The 22,535-nt window shown below is 42.4% G+C and overlaps 1 protein-coding gene across 3 annotated transcripts in view; it reads left to right on the top strand.

Annotated features, from left to right (window-relative positions):
* duox (dual oxidase) overlaps positions 1–22,535 on the top strand; it is a 42,806-nt gene that overhangs the window by 17,848 nt on the left and 2,423 nt on the right. The window contains exons 19-33 of one of the 3 annotated variants that reach the window (XM_090214029.1): positions 1,231–1,456; positions 1,587–1,680; positions 2,032–2,207; positions 2,431–2,503; positions 3,605–3,685; positions 12,372–12,550; positions 14,397–14,627; positions 16,610–16,709; positions 17,273–17,322; positions 17,873–18,000; positions 19,656–19,809; positions 20,050–20,282; positions 20,432–20,590; positions 21,401–21,556; positions 21,673–21,801. In XM_090214029.1, the coding sequence (XP_090070155.1) occupies positions 1,231–1,456; positions 1,587–1,680; positions 2,032–2,207; positions 2,431–2,503; positions 3,605–3,685; positions 12,372–12,550; positions 14,397–14,627; positions 16,610–16,709; positions 17,273–17,322; positions 17,873–18,000; positions 19,656–19,809; positions 20,050–20,282; positions 20,432–20,590; positions 21,401–21,556; positions 21,673–21,801 (2,169 nt within the window). Of the gene's footprint in view, positions 1–1,230; positions 1,457–1,586; positions 1,681–2,031; positions 2,208–2,430; positions 2,504–3,604; positions 3,686–12,167; positions 12,271–12,371; positions 12,551–14,396; positions 14,711–16,609; positions 16,710–17,272; positions 17,323–17,872; positions 18,001–19,655; positions 19,810–20,049; positions 20,406–20,431; positions 20,591–21,400; positions 21,557–21,672; positions 21,802–22,535 lie in introns of those variants that run through there. The other 2 variants (XR_016490202.1, XM_090214026.1) reach the window with 2 other exon arrangements.

Below are 22,535 nucleotides of genomic sequence, written 5' to 3'. Positions count from 1 at the left end.
TTAGGAGACGCTTTTACTGTAATATGGTGATTTAGGAGACGTTTTACTGTAATATGGTGATTTAGGAGACGCTTTTGCTGTAATATGGTGATTTAGGAGACGTTTTACTGTAATATGGTGATTTAGGAGACGTTTTACTGTAATATGATGATTTAGGAGACGCTTTTACTGTAATATGGTGATTTAGGAGACGCTTTTACTGTAATATGGTGATTTAGGAGACGTTTTACTGTGATATGGTGATTTAGGAGACGCTTTTACTGTAATATGGTGATTTAGGAGACGTTTTACTGTAATATGATGATTTAGGAGACGCTTTTACTGTGATATGGTGATTTAGGAGACGTTTTACTGTAATATGGTGATTTAGGAGACGCTTTTATCCAGTGCCACTTACAGAACTGTCAACAACCCTGGTGCGCAGTACAGATAGACACAGACCTTCTGTACCACCCTGGTGCTCAGTACGGATAGACACAGACCTTCTGTACCCCCTGGTGCGCAGTACGGATAGACACAGACCTTCTGTACCCCCTGGTGCCCAGTACGGATAGACACAGACCTTCTGTACCCCCTGGTGCGCAGTACAGATAGACACAGACCTTCTGTACCCCCTGGTGCGCAGTACGGATAGACACAGACCTTCTGTACCCCCTGGTGCGCAGTTCGGATAGACACAGACCTTCTGTACCCCCTGGTGCGCAGTACGGATAGACACAGACCTTCTGTACCCCCTGGTGCGCAGTACGGATAGACACAGACCTTCTGTACCCCCTGGTGCGCAGTACGGATAGACACAGACCTTCTGTACCCCCTGGTGCGCAGTACGGATAGACACAGACCTTCTGTACCACCCTGGTGCGCAGTACGGATAGACACAGACCTTCTGTACCACCCTGGTGCGCAGTACGGATAGACACAGACCTTCTGTACCCCCTGGTGCGCAGTACGGATAGACACAGACCTTCTGTACCCCCTGGTGCGCAGTACGGATAGACACAGACCTTCTGTACCACCCTGGTGCGCAGTACGGATAGACACAGACCTTCTGTACCACCCTGGTGCGCAGTACGGATAGACACAGACCTTCTGTACCCATAGCATTGTTAACGCCATTCTCTAACTCACTGAGCCATTCAATGTGACCACCATTAACAATCCCAATGACACCAGGCTAAGCATACGTATTGACTTCAACCCAGAGTTAAAACAGATCCCCGTCCTCTATAGGTCCTGGAGATAGAGAGGGCTGGAGTCAGAGACCTGAGTGGTGCGTCCTGTAGGAAGACCCGGGAAGCCCTGCAGACTGAGCTGACAGGAACTGAGTTTGCCGACGCTCTGGGACTCAAACCGGACTCGCTCTTCGTCGACTCCATGTTCACGCTGGCCGACAAGGACGGAAACGGATACCTCTCCTTCCAGGAGTTCCTCGATGTCATCGTCATTTTCATGAAAGGTATAGGACGTGGATGCATATTCACAGCATTTGAATATGAATTAATACATGAATAGATGAATATGCGAATACATTAATTTGTGAATACATGAATACATGAATACGTATTTGAATTGGTATTTTGTCGTAGGTTCACCAGAGGAAAAATCCAAACTGATGTTCTCAATGCACGACGTTGACGGAGACGGTTTCTTATCGAAAGAGGAATTTTCCGGACTACTTCGGTAAGCGGTCCTTTCTTCATCGTTTCAGCCTATTGGGTCATCCTAAAAAAAAAAAGCCTGGCTTTTGAAGGTACATTACACACTCAGCAGTGGTCCTCTGTAGACGTACAGTACGTCCACATCCCAGGCCGTTGGCTGCACACACAAACCCAACATGAAAAGATAAGCGCCGTGCAACAGGTTCCTAACTCCGTCCTAGGAACAGTGGGTTAACTGGTCTAGGAACAGCGGGTTAACTGCCTGTTCAGGGGCAGAACGACCTTGTCAGCTCGGGGGTTTGAACTTGCAGCCTTCCGGTTACTAGTCCAACACTCTAACCACTAGGCTACCCTGTCGCCCTCTGTTCTGCAGGTCATTCATAGAGATCTCCAGCAGCCTTCTGTCTAAAGGCCAGGCTGAGGAGGCTATCCAAGCCATGCTACAGGCCGCGGGCTTCAATGACAAGGAACAGATCACCTGGGAGGACTTCCACTTCTTGCTCCGGGACCACGAGAAGGAGCTGAAATTTGCCAAGCTCAACATTAAAGGTGACTATACAATAATATAGTATATGCAACTTAGCAGAGGCTTTAATCCAGAGAGTTTTAGAGGACAGAGGGGGCGTCCATTCATCTATACATGTGATTCTTGTGGGAATTGAACCCACCATCTTGGCATTGCTAGATCCACTCTTACCAACTGAGCAGTACAGGACCAAAGGCCTCCTCTGTCCTTGTCTCAGCACTTACCCATAATCCTCTGTATATCTAGGGATGGAGAAGGAGGGAGGAAACAGACTGAGTCGAAACCAACGTGTATCTTTCATCACCCCAGAGAGGAAAATGTAAGATAATAACACCAGGGAGTTATTACCCCAGAGAGGAACGGGTAAGATAACACCAGGAAGTTATTACCCCAGAGAGGAACGGGTAAGATAACACCAGGGAGTTATTACCCCAGAGAGGAACGGGTAAGATAATAACACCAGGGAGTTATTACCCCAGAGAGGAACGGGTAAGATAATAACACCAGGGAGTTATTACCCCAGAGAGGAATGGGTAAGATAACACCAGGGAGTTATTACCCCAGAGAGGAACGGGTAAGATAATAACACCAGGGAGTTATTACCCCAGAGAGGAACGGGTAAGATAATAACACCAGGGAGTTATTACCCCAGAGAGGAATGGGTAAGATAACACCAGGGAGGTATTACCCCAGAGAGGAACGGGTAAGATAATAACACCAGAGAGTTATTACCCCAGAGAGGAACGGGTAAGATAACACCAGGAAGTTATTACCCCAGAGAGGAACGGGTAAGATAACAACACCAGGGAGTTATTACCCCAGAGAGGAACGGGTAAGATAACACCTGGAAGTTATTACCCCAGAGAGGAACGAGTAAGATAACACCAGGGAGTTATTACCCCAGAGAGGAACGAGTAAGATAACACCAGGGAGGTATTACCCCAGAGAGGAACGGATAAGATAACACCAGGGAGTTATTACCCCAGAGAGGAACAGGTAAGATAACACCAGGGAGGTATTACCCCAGAGAGGAACGGATAAGATAACACCAGGGAGGTATTACCCCAGAGAGGAACGGATAAGATAACACCAGGGAGTTATTACCCCAGAGAGGAACGAGTAAGATAACACCAGGGAGGTATTACCCCAGAGAGGAACGGATAAGATAACACCAGGGAGGTATTACAGATAGGATACCGTTTGACCAACATATTGATTGTCAGGCTCTCATCAGGGTCGTGGACATGCTAATGATTTCTTGATGACAGGATGATTGCTTTTTCCAAGTAACCTGTTATTATATTTTGTGACTCAATTACTTCACTCCTTGTCTGCAGGTATGATAACCGTCAGTTCATAAATACTGGGCTTGGTAGTCTAGTGGTCCTTATTTAAAATGGTCATGTCCTCTCTGTCCTAGCTCGCCCTTAGAAGGGGACACGCAGTTCTCCAGCAGCCTGGGGAAAGACGGACAAGAGCTTCGTAGACGACAAGGGAAAAGGTAACTTAGAGGACAGAGGGTGCATCCGTTCATCTGTGTGTGTGTGATTCTTGTGGGAATTGTGGGACATAAAGAGCGTTGTGTTGAACACTGCGCGATGTTTAACAGTGAGAACCGCAGAATGGTGAACTTACTAAACGACTGAGAGTTGACTGGCCGATATTAGGTTTGTTTTTTGTGTGAATATTTTACGTCTGGATTTGAATGATTTTTGTATTTTTAGCGGCTTTGGGATTAAAATGTACGGTTTTCAAAAACCTATTTTGTGAAGATGACCTGGCAAGAGTTCATTACAGGAACAATGTAATGTGTACATGTACAATACAACAGCGAACACAAGGACAACCCTTCTAACCTCTAGACGCCTGTCCTCTGACATCCTCGTGGTCGGGTGACAGACGAGAGTTCATTTCACTAGTCTGACAACGTGCTATAGTGTCCGTGCCGTTAGTGGTCTTGGTGTATCTTATAACGTCTCTGTTCCGTGGCGCAGATGACATCATAGCGATGTCAGACTTCTTGGTACGTGTGTTTCAAGGTGAACATTTCCTCATGACTTCTTATGTCTGAGTAATGAAGTCATCGCTGGCCAACACCAATAGTGGTGATTGATATGTGCTAAATTACACCCTATTCTCTACATAGTAATTTATTTTTTATTTATTTAACTAGGAAAGTCATTATGGTGATATCATCTATATGTATGCTAATTATGTATGCTAATTATGTATGCTGATTACGTCTACTGGCCTTCCTTAGCTCTTCTGTCCTTCCTTAGCTCCTCTGTCCTTCCTTAGCTCTTCAGTCCTTCCTTAGCTCTTCTATCCTTCCTTAGCTCTTCTGTCCTTCCTTAACTCCTCTGTCCTTCCTTAGCTCCTCTGTCCTTGTTTAGCTCCCCTGTCCTTCCTTAGCTCCTCTGTCCTTCCTTAGCTCTTCTATCCTTCCTTAGCTCCTCTGTCCTTCCTTAGCTCTTCTGTCCTTCCTTAGCTCCTCTGTCCTTCCTTAGCTCTTCTATCCTTCCTTAGCTCCTCTGTCCTTCCTTAGCTCCTCTGTCCTTCCTTAGCTCCTCTGTCCTTCCTTAGCTCTTCGGAGATTAAATCAATGTTTTCTTTTTACTGTAGTACCTACGTTTTCAGTTGACTTAATGACAAGTATCTCCTTCACTCTGTCCTTCCTTAGCTCTTCTATCCTTCCTTAGCTCCTCTGTCCTTCCTTAGCTCTTCTGTCCTTCCTTAGCTCCTCTGTCCTTCCTTAGCTCTTCTATCCTTCCTTAGCTCCTCTGTCCTTCCTTAGCTCCTCTGTCCTTCCTTAGCTCCTCTGTCCTTCCTTAGCTCTTCGGAGATTAAAGCAATGTTTTCTTTTTACTGTAGTACCTACGTTTTCAGTTGACTTAATGACAAGTATCTCCTTCACTCTGTCCTTCCTTAGCTCTTCTATCCTTCCTTAGCTCCTCTGTCCTTCCTTAGCTCCTCTGTCCTTCCTTAGCTCTTCGGAGAGCTACCCTACAGAGCTGGGACTCCGCCCCCCCCCCCCCCACACACCACTTGGAACGAGCTGCAAAAGTACATGAAACTAGAGAAGCTCGTCTCCTTCAATGATTTTAAAGCTAGGGTCAAAAACTATGGTGGAAAATGATTCAGGGGGAGGGTGGGGGGGGGGGGGGCTGTCAGTGTGTAGACTCCTAGTTGAAACAATACTCCCAAAACCAATGTGCCTGTTCAATGTTTAAACCGGTGTTTTACACTGTAGTGTTTTATACTGTAAATGTTTGACATGTTGTCTGCTGCTTTTTCGTCCAGGTCTTATAGACCTTATAGTCTTTATATCTTATAAAATATATTAACATTAACAATGAGACTAAAAACTTGGGAAAATAAAGGTTTAAAAAAATACAAAATAAAATAAGTTCTACTTCAGGGAAGTGTGAGTGATAGCAGTAATTTGGGGTTACCACGGTTACCTCAGGTTGTGTAAGAGACTTTGGTTGCTTGTGTGGATGACAGTATGTCTGGTATCTAGAGTGATGCCACCTGCCTCTACTTACCTCCATTAGCAGATAACACAACACTTGAGGTTTGAGCTCTTCAAATATAGGGATTATGATGGTTTTACCGTGCGGTAGAGTACTTAGTATTTACTGTGGGGGAATATTCTCTCTCTTCGGGAGAGAGAGAAAAAAAAAATCAACAAGCATTGTAGATTAATTTACCTTTCGGTTGATCTAGAAACACAAACTATACATTTAGGCTGCTACATTATGTCACGTTCTGACCATAGTTCTGTTATTTTATTCTTGGTTTTTAGTATTGGTCAGGGCGTGAGTTGGGGTGGGCAGTCTATGTTTGTTTTTCTATGTTTAGGTTTCTGTGTTCGGCCTAGTATGGTCCTCAATCAGAGGCAGGTGTCGTTAGTTGTCTCTGATTGAGAATCATACTTAGGTAGCCTGGGTTGCACTGTTTGTTTGTGTTTGTTTCCGTGTGAGTGTTTGGGCCACACGGTACTGTTTCGGTTTTGTAGATTTCTCGTTTATTGTTTTTGTTCCAGTGTTCAGTTGTTTTTTTTGAATAAATCAATATGGACACTTAGCACGCTGCGTTTTGGTCCGATCCTTACTCCTCCTCAGACGAAGAGGAGGAAAGCCATTACACTTGAACTCACGTGAACTCAGCACCGTGGAGTCACAACTATACATTTAATACAGTACAGAGGGATCTGTTAGCAGAAAAAGTATTTTATTAACAAAAGGTAAACAAATACTTTTGATTTACAGAACTTATTTTTTGTTGTTGTTGCAGTTTTTTTTTTTTTTTTTTTTTTTTTTTTTTACAGCTAATGTCCTGCAATTCCACACATTTTGCCATGAATTATACCAGGTTCACATGATATCTGAATTATACCAGGTTCACATGATATCTGACTTATACCAGGTTCACATGATATCTGAATTATACCAGGTTCATATGATATCTGACTTATACCAGGTTCACATGATATCTGAATTATACCAGGTTCACATGATATCTGAATTATACCAGGTTCACATGATATCTGACTTATACCAGGTTCACATGATATCTGACTTATACCAGGTTCACATGATATCTGACTTATACCAGGTTCACATGATATCTGACTTATACCAGGTTCACATGATATCTGAATTATACCAGGTTCATATGATATCTGACTTATACCAGGTTCACATGATATCTGAATTATACCAGGTTCACATGATATCTGAATTATACCAGGTTCACATGATATCTGAATTATACCAGGTTCACATGATATCTGAATTATACCAGGTTCACATGATATCTGAATTATACCAGGTTCACATGATATCTGACTTATACCAGGTTCATATGATATCTGACTTATACCAGGTTCATATGATATCTGACTTATACCAGGTTCACATGATATCTGACTTATACCAGGTTCACATGATATCTGACTTATACCAGGTTCACATGATATCTGAATTATACCAGGTTCACATGATATCTGACTTATACCAGGTTCACATGATATCTGAATTATACCAGGTTCACATGATATCTGAATTATACCAGGTTCACATGATATCTGACTTATACCAGGTTCACATGATATCTGAATTATACCAGGTTCACATGATATCTGAATTATACCAGGTTCACATGATATCTGACTTATACCAGGTTCACATGATATCTGAATTATACCAGGTTCACATGATATCTGAATTATACCAGGTTCACATGATATCTGACTTATACCAGGTTCACATGATATCTGAATTATACCAGGTTCATATGATATCTGACTTATACCAGGTTCACATGATATCTGAATTATACCAGGTTCATATGATATCTGACTTATACCAGGTTCACATGATATCTGACTTATACCAGGTTCACATGATATCTGACTTATACCAGGTTCATATGATATCTGAATTATACCACGTTCATATGATATCTGACTTATACCAGGTTCACATGATATCTGACTTATACCAGGTTCACATGATATCTGACTTATACCAGGTTCACATGATATCTGACTTATACCAGGTTCACATGATATCTGACTTATACCAGGTTCATATGATATCTGACTTATACCAGGTTCACATGATATCTGACTTATACCAGGTTCATATGATATCTGAATTATACCAGGTTCACATGATATCTGAATTATACCAGGTTCACATGATATCTGACTTATACCAGGTTCATATGATATCTGAATTATACCAGGTTCACATGATATCTGAATTATACCAGGTTCATATGATATCTGAATTATACCAGGTTCACATGATATCTGACTTATACCAGGTTCACATGATATCTGAATTATACCAGGTTCACATGATATCTGACTTATACCAGGTTCACATGATATCTGAATTATACCAGGTTCACATGATATCTGACTTATACCAGCTCAACATGATATCTGAATTATACCAGGTTCATATGATATCTGACTTATACCAGGTTCACATGATATCTGAATTATACCACGTTCACATGATATCTGACTTATACCAGGTTCACATGATATCTGAATTATACCAGGTTCACATGATATCTGACTTATACCAGCTCAACATGATATCTGAATTATACCAGGTTCATATGATATCTGACTTATACCAGGTTCATATGATATCTGACTTATACCAGGTTCACATGATATCTGACTTATACCAGGTTCACATGATATCTGACTTATACCAGGTTCACATGATATCTGAATTATACCAGGTTCACATGATATCTGAATTATACCAGGTTCATATGATATCTGAATTATACCAGGTTCACATGATATCTGACTTATACCAGGTTCACATGATATCTGAATTATACCAGGTTCACATAATATCTGACTTATACCAGGTTCACATGATATCTGAATTATACCAGGTTCACATGATATCTGACTTATACCAGCTCAACATGATATCTGAATTATACCAGGTTCATATGATATCTGAATTATACCAGGTTCACATGATATCTGACTTATACCAGGTTCATATGATATCTGAATTATACCAGGTTCACATGATATCTGAATTATACCAGGTTCACATGATATCTGACTTATACCAGGTTCACATGATATCTGACTTATACCAGGTTCATATGATATCTGAATTATACCAGGTTCACATGATATCTGAATTATACCAGGTTCACATGATATCTGAATTATACCAGGTTCACATGATATCTGACTTATACCAGGTTCATATGATATCTGACTTATACCAGGTTCATATGATATCTGACTTATACCAGGTTCATATGATATCTGACTTATACCAGGTTCACATGATATCTGACTTATACCAGGTTCACATGATATCTGACTTATACCAGGTTCACATGATATCTGACTTATACCAGCTCAACATGATATCTGAATTATACCAGGTTCATATGATATCTGAATTATACCAGGTTCACATGATATCTGACTTATACCAGGTTCATATGATATCTGAATTATACCAGGTTCACATGATATCTGAATTATACCAGGTTCATATGATATCTGAATTATACCAGGTTCACATGATATCTGACTTATACCAGGTTCACATGATATCTGACTTATACCAGGTTCACATGATATCTGACTTATACCAGGTTCACATGATATCTGAATTATACCAGGTTCACATGATATCTGACTTATACCAGGTTCACATGATATCTGAATTATACCAGGTTCACATGATATCTGAATTATACCAGGTTCACATGATATCTGACTTATACCAGGTTCACATGATATCTGAATTATACCAGGTTCACATGATATCTGAATTATACCAGGTTCACATGATATCTGACTTATACCAGGTTCACATGATATCTGAATTATACCAGGTTCACATGATATCTGAATTATACCAGGTTCACATGATATCTGACTTATACCAGGTTCACATGATATCTGAATTATACCAGGTTCATATGATATCTGACTTATACCAGGTTCACATGATATCTGAATTATACCAGGTTCATATGATATCTGACTTATACCAGGTTCACATGATATCTGACTTATACCAGGTTCACATGATATCTGACTTATACCAGGTTCATATGATATCTGAATTATACCATGTTCATATGATATCTGACTTATACCAGGTTCACATGATATCTGACTTATACCAGGTTCACATGATATCTGACTTATACCAGGTTCACATGATATCTGACTTATACCAGGTTCACATGATATCTGACTTATACCAGGTTCATATGATATCTGACTTATACCAGGTTCACATGATATCTGACTTATACCAGGTTCATATGATATCTGAATTATACCAGGTTCACATGATATCTGAATTATACCAGGTTCACATGATATCTGACTTATACCAGGTTCATATGATATCTGAATTATACCAGGTTCACATGATATCTGAATTATACCAGGTTCATATGATATCTGAATTATACCAGGTTCACATGATATCTGACTTATACCAGGTTCACATGATATCTGAATTATACCAGGTTCACATGATATCTGACTTATACCAGGTTCACATGATATCTGAATTATACCAGGTTCACATGATATCTGACTTATACCAGCTCAACATGATATCTGAATTATACCAGGTTCATATGATATCTGACTTATACCAGGTTCACATGATATCTGAATTATACCACGTTCACATGATATCTGACTTATACCAGGTTCACATGATATCTGAATTATACCAGGTTCACATGATATCTGACTTATACCAGCTCAACATGATATCTGAATTATACCAGGTTCATATGATATCTGACTTATACCAGGTTCATATGATATCTGACTTATACCAGGTTCACATGATATCTGACTTATACCAGGTTCACATGATATCTGACTTATACCAGGTTCACATAATATCTGAATTATACCAGGTTCACATGATATCTGAATTATACCAGGTTCATATGATATCTGAATTATACCAGGTTCACATGATATCTGACTTATACCAGGTTCACATGATATCTGAATTATACCAGGTTCACATAATATCTGACTTATACCAGGTTCACATGATATCTGAATTATACCAGGTTCACATGATATCTGACTTATACCAGCTCAACATGATATCTGAATTATACCAGGTTCATATGATATCTGAATTATACCAGGTTCACATGATATCTGACTTATACCAGGTTCATATGATATCTGAATTATACCAGGTTCACATGATATCTGAATTATACCAGGTTCACATGATATCTGACTTATACCAGGTTCACATGATATCTGACTTATACCAGGTTCATATGATATCTGAATTATACCAGGTTCACATGATATCTGAATTATACCAGGTTCACATGATATCTGAATTATACCAGGTTCACATGATATCTGACTTATACCAGGTTCATATGATATCTGACTTATACCAGGTTCACATGATATCTGACTTATACCAGGTTCACATGATATCTGAATTATACCAGGTTCACATGATATCTGACTTATACCAGGTTCACATGATATCTGAATTATACCAGGTTCACATGATATCTGACTTATACCAGGTTCACATGATATCTGACTTATACCAGGTTCACATGATATCTGACTTATACCAGGTTCACATAATATCTGACTTATACCAGGTTCACATGATATCTGACTTATACCAGGTTCACATGATATCTGACTTATACCAGGTTCACATGATATCTGACTTATACCAGGTTCATATGATATCTGACTTATACCAGGTTCACATGATATCTGACTTATACCAGGTTCACATGATATCTGAATTATACCAGGTTCATATGATATCTGAATTATACCAGGTTAATATGATATCTGACTTATACCAGGTTCACATGATATCTGAATTATACCAGGTTCACATGATATCTGAGTGAGAGGGACTAATACAAATCACACACCATATTTCAGAAAGCACTGGGACGATTTTGACGAAACTCGGTTGAATGATGCGTCTTGCCATAAAGATCTGTCATTATACAAAACGACACCGATTGGCCCAAGGCGGGAGCTATGGTAATGAACGGACGTTTGTTAGTCACACGATATCTCAATTGGCCCAAAGGAGGATGATGTGGAGGAGGAGGGATGGAGGGAGGGGGGGGGGGGGGGACGCTGCATTATTTGTTGGGGGATGACATGTTTACTGTTGCCTTGTTGCGAGATGTTTTTGTTTTTGATTTGATAGGATACAGTTGCAAATTAAATTGGCCAAATGTTTCAGGTGTTTCTTGAGACAGAGGTCTTTTGACTTCCGTGTAAAATCAAGGTTTAAAAAAGTTCTCCAACAGTGCTGTGATAAAGACGTTTGCTGTTGAAACACGTTCAGCAATAAATGCCATTGAAGTGAATACAATAAAGTTGATCTGAATCCTAATGTTAATCTCCGTCTAACTACCTCTTATCCTCCTCCCAGATCCGGCCTCCAGAGTCCTAAAGTGTATGTATTCATCTCAGTCTAACTACCTCTTATCCTCCTCCCAGATCGGGCCTCCAGAGTCCTAAAGTGTATGTATTAATCTCAGTCTAACTACCTCTTATCCTCCTCCCAGATCGGGCCTCCAGAGTCCTAAAGTGTATGTATTAATCTCAGTCTAACTACCTCTTATCCTCCTCCCAGATCCGGCCTCCAGAGTCCTAAAGTGTACGTGAAACCTAAGAAGGATCGCTCCGGCAGGAACGCCGTCCAGCAGAAGATCCAGCACTTCAAACGTTTCATAGAGAACTACCGTCGTCACATTGTCTGTTTCACCATCGTCTACGGCATCACAGCTGGAGTGGCGCTGGAGAGATGCTACTGTGAGTTGTGTTGTTGTGTTCTTGTGTTCTTGTGTTCTTGTCTTCCTCTCTTCTCTTGTTCTCTCTCTCTCTCTCTCTCTGGTCTTCTTGGGAGATGCTACTGTGAGTTGTGTTGTTGTGTTGTTGTGAGTTGTGTTGTTGTGTTGTTGTGAGTTGTGTTGTTGTGAGTTGTGTTGTTGTGAGTTGTGTTGTTGTGTTGTGAGTTGTGTTGTTGTGAGTTGTGTTGTTGTGTTGTGAGTTGTGTTGTTGTGTTGTTGTGAGTTGTGTTGTTGTGAGTTGTGTTGTTGTGAGTTGTGTTGTTGTGAGTTGTGTTGTTGTGAGTTGTGTTGTTGTGTTGTGAGTTGTGTTGTTGTGAGTTGTGTTGTTGTGAGTTGTGTTGTTGTGAGTTGTGTTGTTGTGTTGTGAGTTGTGTTGTTGTGTTGTGAGTTGTGTTGTTGTGAGTTGTGTTGTTGTGTTCTTGTCTTCCTCTCTTCTCTTGTTCTCTCTCTCTCTCTCTCTCTGGTCTTCTGGAGAGATGCTACTGTGAGTTGTGTTGTTGTGTTGTCTTCCTCTCTTCTCTTGTTCTCTCTCTCTCTCTCTCTCTCTCTCTCTCTGGTCTTCTGGAGAGATGCTACTGTGAGTTGTGTTGTTGTGTTGTCTTCCTCTCTTCTCTTGTTCTCTCTCTCTCTCTCTCTGGTCTCCTGTTTTGGTAGTTAGCCGGGTACTTCGTGTACAACTGCTGGTGTAAAAAGAGCTTTTATAAAATACATTTGATTGATTGAATTTGACATAGCCTGGCTGGTCAAAACAAAACAAAATGTTAGTGTTGTTTGTCCTTTTTGAGCCACTGTAGCAACAACATAGCCAGAAACACTTCCTCAAAATAGTCTTTAGAAATCGAAGATAACATACATTTTGACGGGGGGGGGGGGGGGGGGGTTTAGCCGAGGAGGTCTTAGTCGCGCAATTTTACATCTAACTAAGATGTTTTGGCGAAGTATTTCTCAAGTGAAGAAATATACATGAAAAATATAATTATCTAGTGGCTTGACAACAAACTATACATTTTCCCCCACTCTTATTAGGAGTGGTACTGTTTACCAATCACCGGCTAAAGGGGTGCAGGCTACAGAACTTCGCCGTGCCGACCAAAAATACATTTGTGTGAGCGAACACCAAAAAAACGTACATAAATATCACAAAATGTTGTCGTAATGTACAGTCTGTGCGAAATGTTTCACCTGGGAAGCGTACAGTAAGCTGACGACGGTCACACGAGACGGTTTTGTTGACACGACTGATTCACTTTAAAGCTGCAATGTGGTCCTTTTTTTTTTTTTTTCTGGGGCGACCCGACTAAAATTCACATAGAAATGTGAGTTATAGAGCTGTCATTCTCACATAAAGCAAGTCTAAGAAGGTTATATCTGTTCCATGAGCTCTATTTCTATTACATCTTTTCATTTCAGTTTTTCTACAGTATTACTGACTTGTTTTGCCATATAAACTGAAACGAGGTCAACTATTTTAATTTTTAGCAACCAGGAAATGGAGGAGAGATTTTTAGCATAGTGCACTTTTTTAATTGGATATTCATAATTTAATTGAATATTCATAATTTAATTGAATATTCATGCAATGCAGACTCCATTGCCCTACAAAAGGCATCTGAAAATAAAAGCTGTGGTTTAACCAGACACAGATTAAACCTAGTCCTGGACTAAAAAAAACATACATGGATGGAGAATCTCTTTTTTGAAAGTGCTTTTTAATTAAGGCCAAGGCATAATCTGCATCTGGGAAACCAGCCCATAGAATAAAAACCACTGGCCTAACAGGAAAAACGAACATCTTGCTGTGTTTTTAGACTATGGTTTGCAGGCAGACTCTTCGGGCGTGCCGGAGACGTCGGCGGTGGGCATAGTGGTGTCGCGTGGTTCGGCGGCGGCCATCTCCTTCCTGTACCCCTACATGCTGCTGACGGTGTGCCGCAACCTCATCACCCTGGGACGAGAGACCTTCCTCAACCGATACATCCCCTTCGACGCCGCTATAGACTTCCATCGCTTCATGGCCATGTCCGCCATCTTACTCACAGGTCAGAGGTCACAGGTCAGACTGACCTTAACCCTAACTCCTATCTCTAACCCTTCATGGTCATGTCCGCCATCTTACTCACAGGTCAGAGGTCACAGGTCAGGCTGACCTTAACCCTAACTCCTATCTTTAACCCTTCATGGTCATGTCCGCCATCTTCCTCACAGGTCAGAGGTCACAGGTCAGACTGACCTTAACCCTAACTCCTATCTCTAACCCTTCATGGTCATGTCCGCCATCTTCCTCACAGGTCAGAGGTCACAGGTCAGACTGACCTTAACCCTAACTCCTATCTCTAACCCTTCACGGTCATGTCCGCCATCTTCCTCACGGGTCACAGGTCACAGGTCAGACTGACCTTAACCCTAACTCCTATCTCTAACCCTTCATGGTCATGTCCGCCATCTTCCTCACAGGTCAGAGGTCACAGGTCAGACTGACCTTAACCCTAACTCCTATCTCTAACCCTTCACGGTCATGTCCGCCATCTTCCTCACGGGTCACAGGTCACAGGTCAGACTGACCTTAACCCTAACTCCTATCTCTAACCCTTCACGGTCATGTCCGCCATCTTCCTCACGGGTCACAGGTCACAGGTCAGACTGACCTTAACCCTAACTCCTATCTCTAACCCTTCACGGTCATGTCCGCCATCTTCCTCACGGGTCACAGGTCAGACTGACCTTAACCCTAACTCCTAACAGAGATTCAACACTACATACTGGTACTCACTGTAACAGAGATTCAACACTACATACTGGTACTCACTGTAACAGAGATTCAACACTACATACTGGTACTCACTGTAACAGAGATAAAACACTACATACTGGTACTCACTGTAACAGAGATAAAACACTACATACTGGTACTCACTGTAACAGAGATTCAACACTACATACTGGTACTCACTGTAACAGAGATTCAACACTACATACTGGTACTCACTGTAACAGAGATAAAACACTACATACTGGTACTCACTGTAACAGAGATTCAACACTACATACTGGTACTCACTGTAACAGAGATTCAACACTAGATACTGGTACTCACTGTAACAGAGATTCAACACTACATACTGGTACTCACTGTAACAGAGATAAAACACTACATACTGGTACTCACTGTAACAGAGATTCAACACTACATACTGGTACTCACTGTAACAGATTCAACACTACATACTGGTACTCACTGTAACAGAGATTCAACACTACATACTGGTACTCACTGTAACAGAGATTCAACACTACATACTGGTACTCACTGTAACAGAGATAAAACACTAGATACTGGTACTCACTGTAACAGAGATTCAACACTACATACTGGTACTCACTGTAACAGAGATTCAACACTACATACTGGTACTCACTGTAACAGAGATTCAACACTACATACTGGTACTCACTGTAACAGAGATTCAACACTACATACTGGTACTCACTGTAACAGAGATTCAACACTACATACTGGTACTCACTGTAACAGAGATAAAACACTAGATACTGGTACTCACTGTAACAGAGATTCAACACTACATACTGGTACTCACTGTAACAGAGATAAAACACTAGATACTGGTACTCACTGTAACAGAGATTCAACACTACATACTGGTACTCACTGTAACAGAGATAAAACACTAGATACTGGTACTCACTGTAACAGATTCAACACTACATACTGGTACTCACTGTAACAGATTCAACACTACATACTGGTACTCACTGTAACAGAGATTCAACACTACATACTGGTACTCACTGTAACAGAGATAAAACACTAGATACTGGTACTCACTGTAACAGAGATTCAACACTACATACTGGTACTCACTGTAACAGAGATAAAACACTACATACTGGTACTACATTTATCAATACTAGTTCTACAGATCACCATGTGGGACTGTAGCACAATCACACATGGTGTTTACAGGTCATGTTGTGTGTTCCTCCCTTCCTCATCTCCCTGCAGTCACCCACTGTCTGGGTCACGTGGTGAACATCTACGTGTTCTCGGTCAGTGACCTCAGCATCCTGGCCTGTCTGTTCCCCAGGGTCCTAGCCAACAACGGGTAATGACATCAGCATTATTTCACCATACAATACTCCTGGTAGCTGTCTATGTTCATCTGGAGAAAAATCACCCTTAAAAAGGTCTTCTCTTGTATCTGGTTTACTGTGTGTTGACTGTTGACTGTGTGTTGACTGTTGACTGTGTGTTGACTGTTGACTGTGGGTTGACTGTTGACTGTGGGTTGACTGTGTGTTGACTGTGTGTTGACTGTTGACTGTGTGTTGACTGTTGACTATGTGTTGACTGTGTGTTGACTGTGTGTTGACTGTTGACTGTGTGTTGACTGTTGACTGTGTGTTGACTGTTGACTGTGTGTTGACTGTTGACTGTGTGTTGACTGTGTGTTGACTGTGTGTTGACTGTTTACTATGTGTTGACTGTTTACTATGTGTTGACTATGTGTTGACTGTTGACTATGTGTTGACTGTTTACCATGTGTTGACTGTGTGTTGACTGTGTGTTGACTGTTGACTGTGTGTTGACTGTTGACTGTGTGTTGACTGTTGACTGTGTGTTGACTGTGTGTTGACTGTGTGTTGACTGTGTGTTGACCGTTTGCAGGTCTGAGATGCCGATGAGATGGTCGTGGTGGTTCTTTCAGACAGTTCCAGGTAGGACAGAATACAAACCATTCCCAACGGTCAAGACTGTATGATGTCATAATTATGTCATTTCACCCCGTTTCACCCACTGGGTGATTGAAAGAGAAAGAGCTACTTGATGTAATTTCTGAAGATCACAGTAGCTCAGTAATTCCACATTCTCTCTCTCTCTCTCTCTCTCTCTCTCTCTGTCTCTCTCCTACCCCTACTCCCACCCACTCTCTCTCTCTCTCTCTCTCTCTCTCTCTCTCGTTCTCTCTCTCTTTCGTTCTCTCTCTCTCTCTCCTACCCCTACTCACACCTACTCTCTCTCTCTCTCTCTCTCTCTCTCTCTCTCTCTCTCTCTCTCTGTCTCTCTCCTACTCCCACCCTCTGTCTCTCTGTCTCTCTCTGTCTCTTTCTGTCTCTCTCTGTCTCTCTCTCTCTGTCTCTCTCTCTCTCTCTCTGTCTCTCTGTCTCTCTGTCTCTCTCTGTCTCTTTCTGTCTCTCTCTGTCTCTCTCTCTCTGTCTCTGTCTCTCTCTCTCTCTCTCTCTCTCTCTCTCTCTCACGTTACTCCAGGAATGACGGGCATCCTGCTTCTGTTCATCTTTGCGTTTATGTACGTCTTCGCCTCACACTACTTCCGACGAATCAGCTTCCAGGGATTCTGGCTCACACACTACCTCTATGTGGTTATCTACATCCTGGTGAGCACACTACCGAACAAAAAATATAAACGCAACATGTAAAGTGTTGGTCTCATGTTTATGAGCGGAAATAAAATATCCCAGAAATGTTCCAAACGCACCAAAAAAAATCGTATTTCTCTAAAATGTGCACAAATGTGTTTACATCCCTGTCAGTGAGCATTTCTCCTTTGCCAAGATAATCCATCCACCTGACTGGTGTGGCATATTAAGAAGCTGATTAAACACCATGATCATTACACAGGTGCACCTTGTGCTGGGGACGATAAAAGGCCACTCTGGTAGACATTCCTACAGTCAGCATGCCAATTTCACTCTCCCTCAAAACTTGAGACAACACAATGCCACAGATGTCTCAAGTTTTGAGGGAGAGTGAAATTGGCATGCTGACTGTAGGAATGTCTACCAGAGCTGTTGCACGAGAATTGAATGTTAATTTATCAACCATAAGCCGCCTAGAGAATTTGGCAGTACCTCCAACTGGCCTCACAACCACAGACCACATGTAACCACGCCAGCCCAGGACCTCCACATCTGGCTTCTACACCTCAGACCACGCTAGCCCAGGACCTCCACATCTGGCTTCTACACCTCAGACCACTCCAGCCCAGGACCTCCACACGTGTGACCACACCAGTCCAGGACCATCCGGCGTCTTCACCTGCAGGATCATCTGAGACCAGCCACCCGGACAGCTGATGTAAACTGTGGGTTTACACAACCAAAGAATTTCTGCACAAACTGTCAGAAACCGTCTCAGGGAAGCTCATCTGCTTGTCGTCCTCACCAGGGTCTTGAACTGACTGCAGTTTGATGTCATAACTGACTTCAGTGGGCAAATGCTCACCTTCGATGGCCACTGGCACTGGCACGCTGGAGTCTGCTCTTCACGGAGGAATCTGTACTGGGCAGATGGTAGTCGGCGTGTATGCTGTTGTGTAGGCTCTTCACGGAGGAATCCCGGTTTCACACATATCAAGCAGATCTCAACGTCGTGAACAGTGTCGACCATGTTGGCGGTGGGGTTATTGGTATGGGCAGGCATACACTACGGACAACGAACACCATTGCATTTTACCTATGAATACACAAAGACGACCGTGACGAGATCCTGAGGCCCGTTGTCGTGCCATTTTTCATCCGCCGTCATCACCTCATGTTTCTGCATGTAACTCAGTTCATGTCTTTGAAATTGTTGTGTTTATATATATTTTTTTGTTCAGTGTGTGTTTCCTATAATTCTGTGACAATACGGTGTCCATATTAGGACAACCTTAGTCTCAACAGAACTTCTTTCAGACAAATTCTGCCGAGACTGAGCGTCAAGGTTACCAGTGAGTCAGTCGTTGTAATTTTTTTATTTTACCTTTATTTAACTAGGCAAGTCAGTTAAGAACAAATTCTTATTTTCAATGACGGCCTAGGAACAGTGGGTTAACTGCCTGTTCAGGGGCAGAACGACAGATTTGTACCTTGTCAGCTCGGGGATTTGACCTTGCAACCTTCCGGTTACTAGTCCAACCTTCTAACCACTAGGCTACCCTGCCGCCCCAATAATACCATACGAGCCACACAGGACTAGTCTCACCAAGACACACTGGGATGGACTCTAGTCTGTTCATTGGTTGATTTCCTCTTGGTCGTCTCCCTGTCAGACGGTGGTCCATGGAAGCTACGCTCTGCTTCAACAGCCTAGTTTCTACATCTACTTGATCCCTCCGGCTCTGCTCTTCCTCCTGGACAAACTCATCAGCCTCAACAGGAAGAAGGTGGAGATCCCTGTGGTCAATGCTACGTTGCTGCCCTCAGGTACTATATTGTACTGTACTGTACGGCTCTTCTCTGGTTATGTCCTGGTGCTACTGTAGCCATTATGACGTGGCCCGGCGTGTCAGCACATCGGCTACACTGTCCTGTTTGTATGAATGCATATAGACACAACTCCATTGGCTCTCTCTCTCTCTCTCTGTCTCTCTCTCTCTGTCTCTGTCTCTCTGTCTCTCTCTCTCTCTCTCTGTGTGTGTCGTCCCCCCCCCCCCCCCTCTGCAGGTGTGACCTTCCTGGAGTTCAAGCGTCCCCAGGGTTTCATGTACCGCTCAGGCCAGTGGGTAAGGGTGGCGTGCCTGACGCTTGGCACAGATGAGTACCACCCATTCACCTTGACGTCAGCTCCACATGAGGAGACCCTCAGCCTTCATATCCGCGCTGTAGGCCCCTGGACCAGCCACCTCCGAGAGGCGTACACCCCCGACAACCTGGAGCAACTAGGAACATATCCAAAGGCATGGAGGGAGAGAGACTGTGTGTGTGTGTGTGCGCGCGCGCTCGCTCGCTCACATCCGTGTCTGCTGCAAGCGTGGTTGGTTGGTTGATTAATTCTTGCTGTCTTGCAATGCTTACTCTATCACATATTTGTACTCCTGTTCCACAGCTGTACCTGGACGGGCCGTTTGGGGAGGGCCACCAGGAGTGGACGGACTTCGAGGTGTCAGTCCTGGTGGGAGGAGGGATTGGAGTCACCCCCTTCGCTTCCATCCTCAAAGACCTGGTCTTTAAGTCCTCCGTCAAGTTTAAGACCCAGTGTAGAAAAGTCAGTAAGCTATCCAACCGGAGCATGATGCACACCTACTATGATCTTCTTCTTCTTCTCATTTCTTCTTCTTCTTCTTTCTTCTTCTTCTTTCTTCTTCTTCTTTCTTCTTTTTTTTTCTTCTTCTTCTTCTTCTTTCTTCTTCTTCTTCTTTCTTCTTCTTTCTTCTTCTTCTTCTTTTTTCTTCTTCTTTCTTCTTCTTCTTCTTCTTTCTTCTTCTTCTTCTTTCTTCTTCTTTCTTCTTCTTCTTCTTCTTCTTCTTTCTTCTTCTTTCTTCTTTCTTCTTCTTCTTCTTCTTCTTCTTCTTCTTCTTCTTCTTTCTTCTTCTTTCTTCTTCTTCTTCTTTCTTCTTCTTTCTTCTTCTTCTTCTTTCTTCTTCTTTCTTCTTCTTCTTCTTTCTTCTTCTTTCTTCTTCTTCTTCTTTCTTCTTCTTTCTTCTTCTTCTTCTTTCTTCTTCTTCTTCTTTCTTCTTCTTTCTTCTTCTTCTTCTTTCTTCTTCTTTCTTCTTCTTCTTCTTTTTTCTTCTTCTTCTTCTTTCTTCTTCTTCTTCTTTCTTCTTTCTTCTTCTTCTTCCTTCTTCTTCTTCTTCTTCCTTTCTTCTTCTTCTTCTTCCTTCTTCTTCTTCTTCTTCTTCTTCTTCTTTCTTCTTCTTCTTCTTTCTTCTTCTTCCTTTCTTCTTCTTCTTCTTCCTTCTTCTTCTTCTTCTTCTTCTTCTTTCTTCTTCTTCTTCTTCTTCTTCTTTCTTCTTCTTCTTCTTTCTTCTTCTCAAAATAAAGACACATTTGGGACGCTGCCTCTGTCTGTCTGTAGGTGTACTTTATCTGGGTGACTCGTACGCAGCGTCAGTTTGAGTGGGTGTCTGACATCATCCGGGAGGTGGAGGAACAGGACAGTGTGGATCTGGTCTCTGTCCACATCTACATCACACAGCTGGCGGAGAAGTTTGACCTGCGAACCACCATGCTGGTGAGAAACCACTCCCCCCCCCCCCCCCCCCCCAAAAAAAAAAAAAACATGCCCATGAAGAAGCAATCATGAATTTGTGTTTCAAACCATGGTCTATCTGGGTTGTCTCTGGTCAGTACGTGTGCGAGCGTCACTTCCAGAAGGTGTGGAACAGGAGCCTCTTCACCGGCCTGCGCTCTGTCACCCACTTTGGCCGTCCACCATTCGTCTCCTTCTTCAGTTCTCTGCAGGAAGTGCATCCTGAGGTCAGTTACTGCTACACAACTGTGTGTGTGTGTGTGTGTGTGCGCATGTGTCCTTCAGCACACTGCAGGAGGTGCGGGCTGAGGTCAGTGATAGTTATATATCTGGTCCCAGATCTGCTGTAGTTGTTGTCTAACTGTTTTTCCGTATAGTCAACTACTATGACTGTTATTGTGTAATCTGTTATCCTACGATCGTTATGATCAATCCATTGGACTTGGCTACACAGCACAAACATCTCTGAGAACAGACTGCTGCTGTTCCGATCCATTCCACAGTATCCAGTACAACTCCACCTGTACGTTTGTCCATAAATAAAGTCCACCTGTGTGCAATCTAAGTATCACATGATCTGTCACATGATCTCAGTATATATACACACTTGTTCTGAAAGGCCCCAGAGTCTGCAACACCACAAAGCAAGGGGCACCACCAAGCAAGGGGCACCATGAAGACCAAGGAGCTCTCCAAACAGGTCAGGGAAGAAGTTGTGGAGAAGTACAGACCAGGTGTTGGGTTATAAAAAAATATCGGAAACTTTGAAACATCCCACGGACCGCCATTAAATCCATTATTAAAAAATGGAAAGAATATGGCACCACAACAAACCTGCCAAGTAAGGGCCGCCCGAAAGGAGCTGCAAAGCTCCACAGCGGAGATTGGAGTTTCTGTCCATAGGACCACTTTAAGCCGTACACTCCACAGAGCTGGGCTTTACGGAAGAGTTGCCAGACAA

This window comes from Oncorhynchus mykiss, chromosome 2 (genome assembly GCF_057628025.1).
Source record: "Oncorhynchus mykiss isolate SJ-2025 chromosome 2, ASM5762802v1, whole genome shotgun sequence".
NCBI classification, from domain to species: Eukaryota; Metazoa; Chordata; class Actinopteri; order Salmoniformes; family Salmonidae; genus Oncorhynchus; species Oncorhynchus mykiss.
The sequence above is the reverse complement of the archived record's forward strand: the minus strand, read 5'-3'. Positions and strand labels throughout refer to the sequence as shown.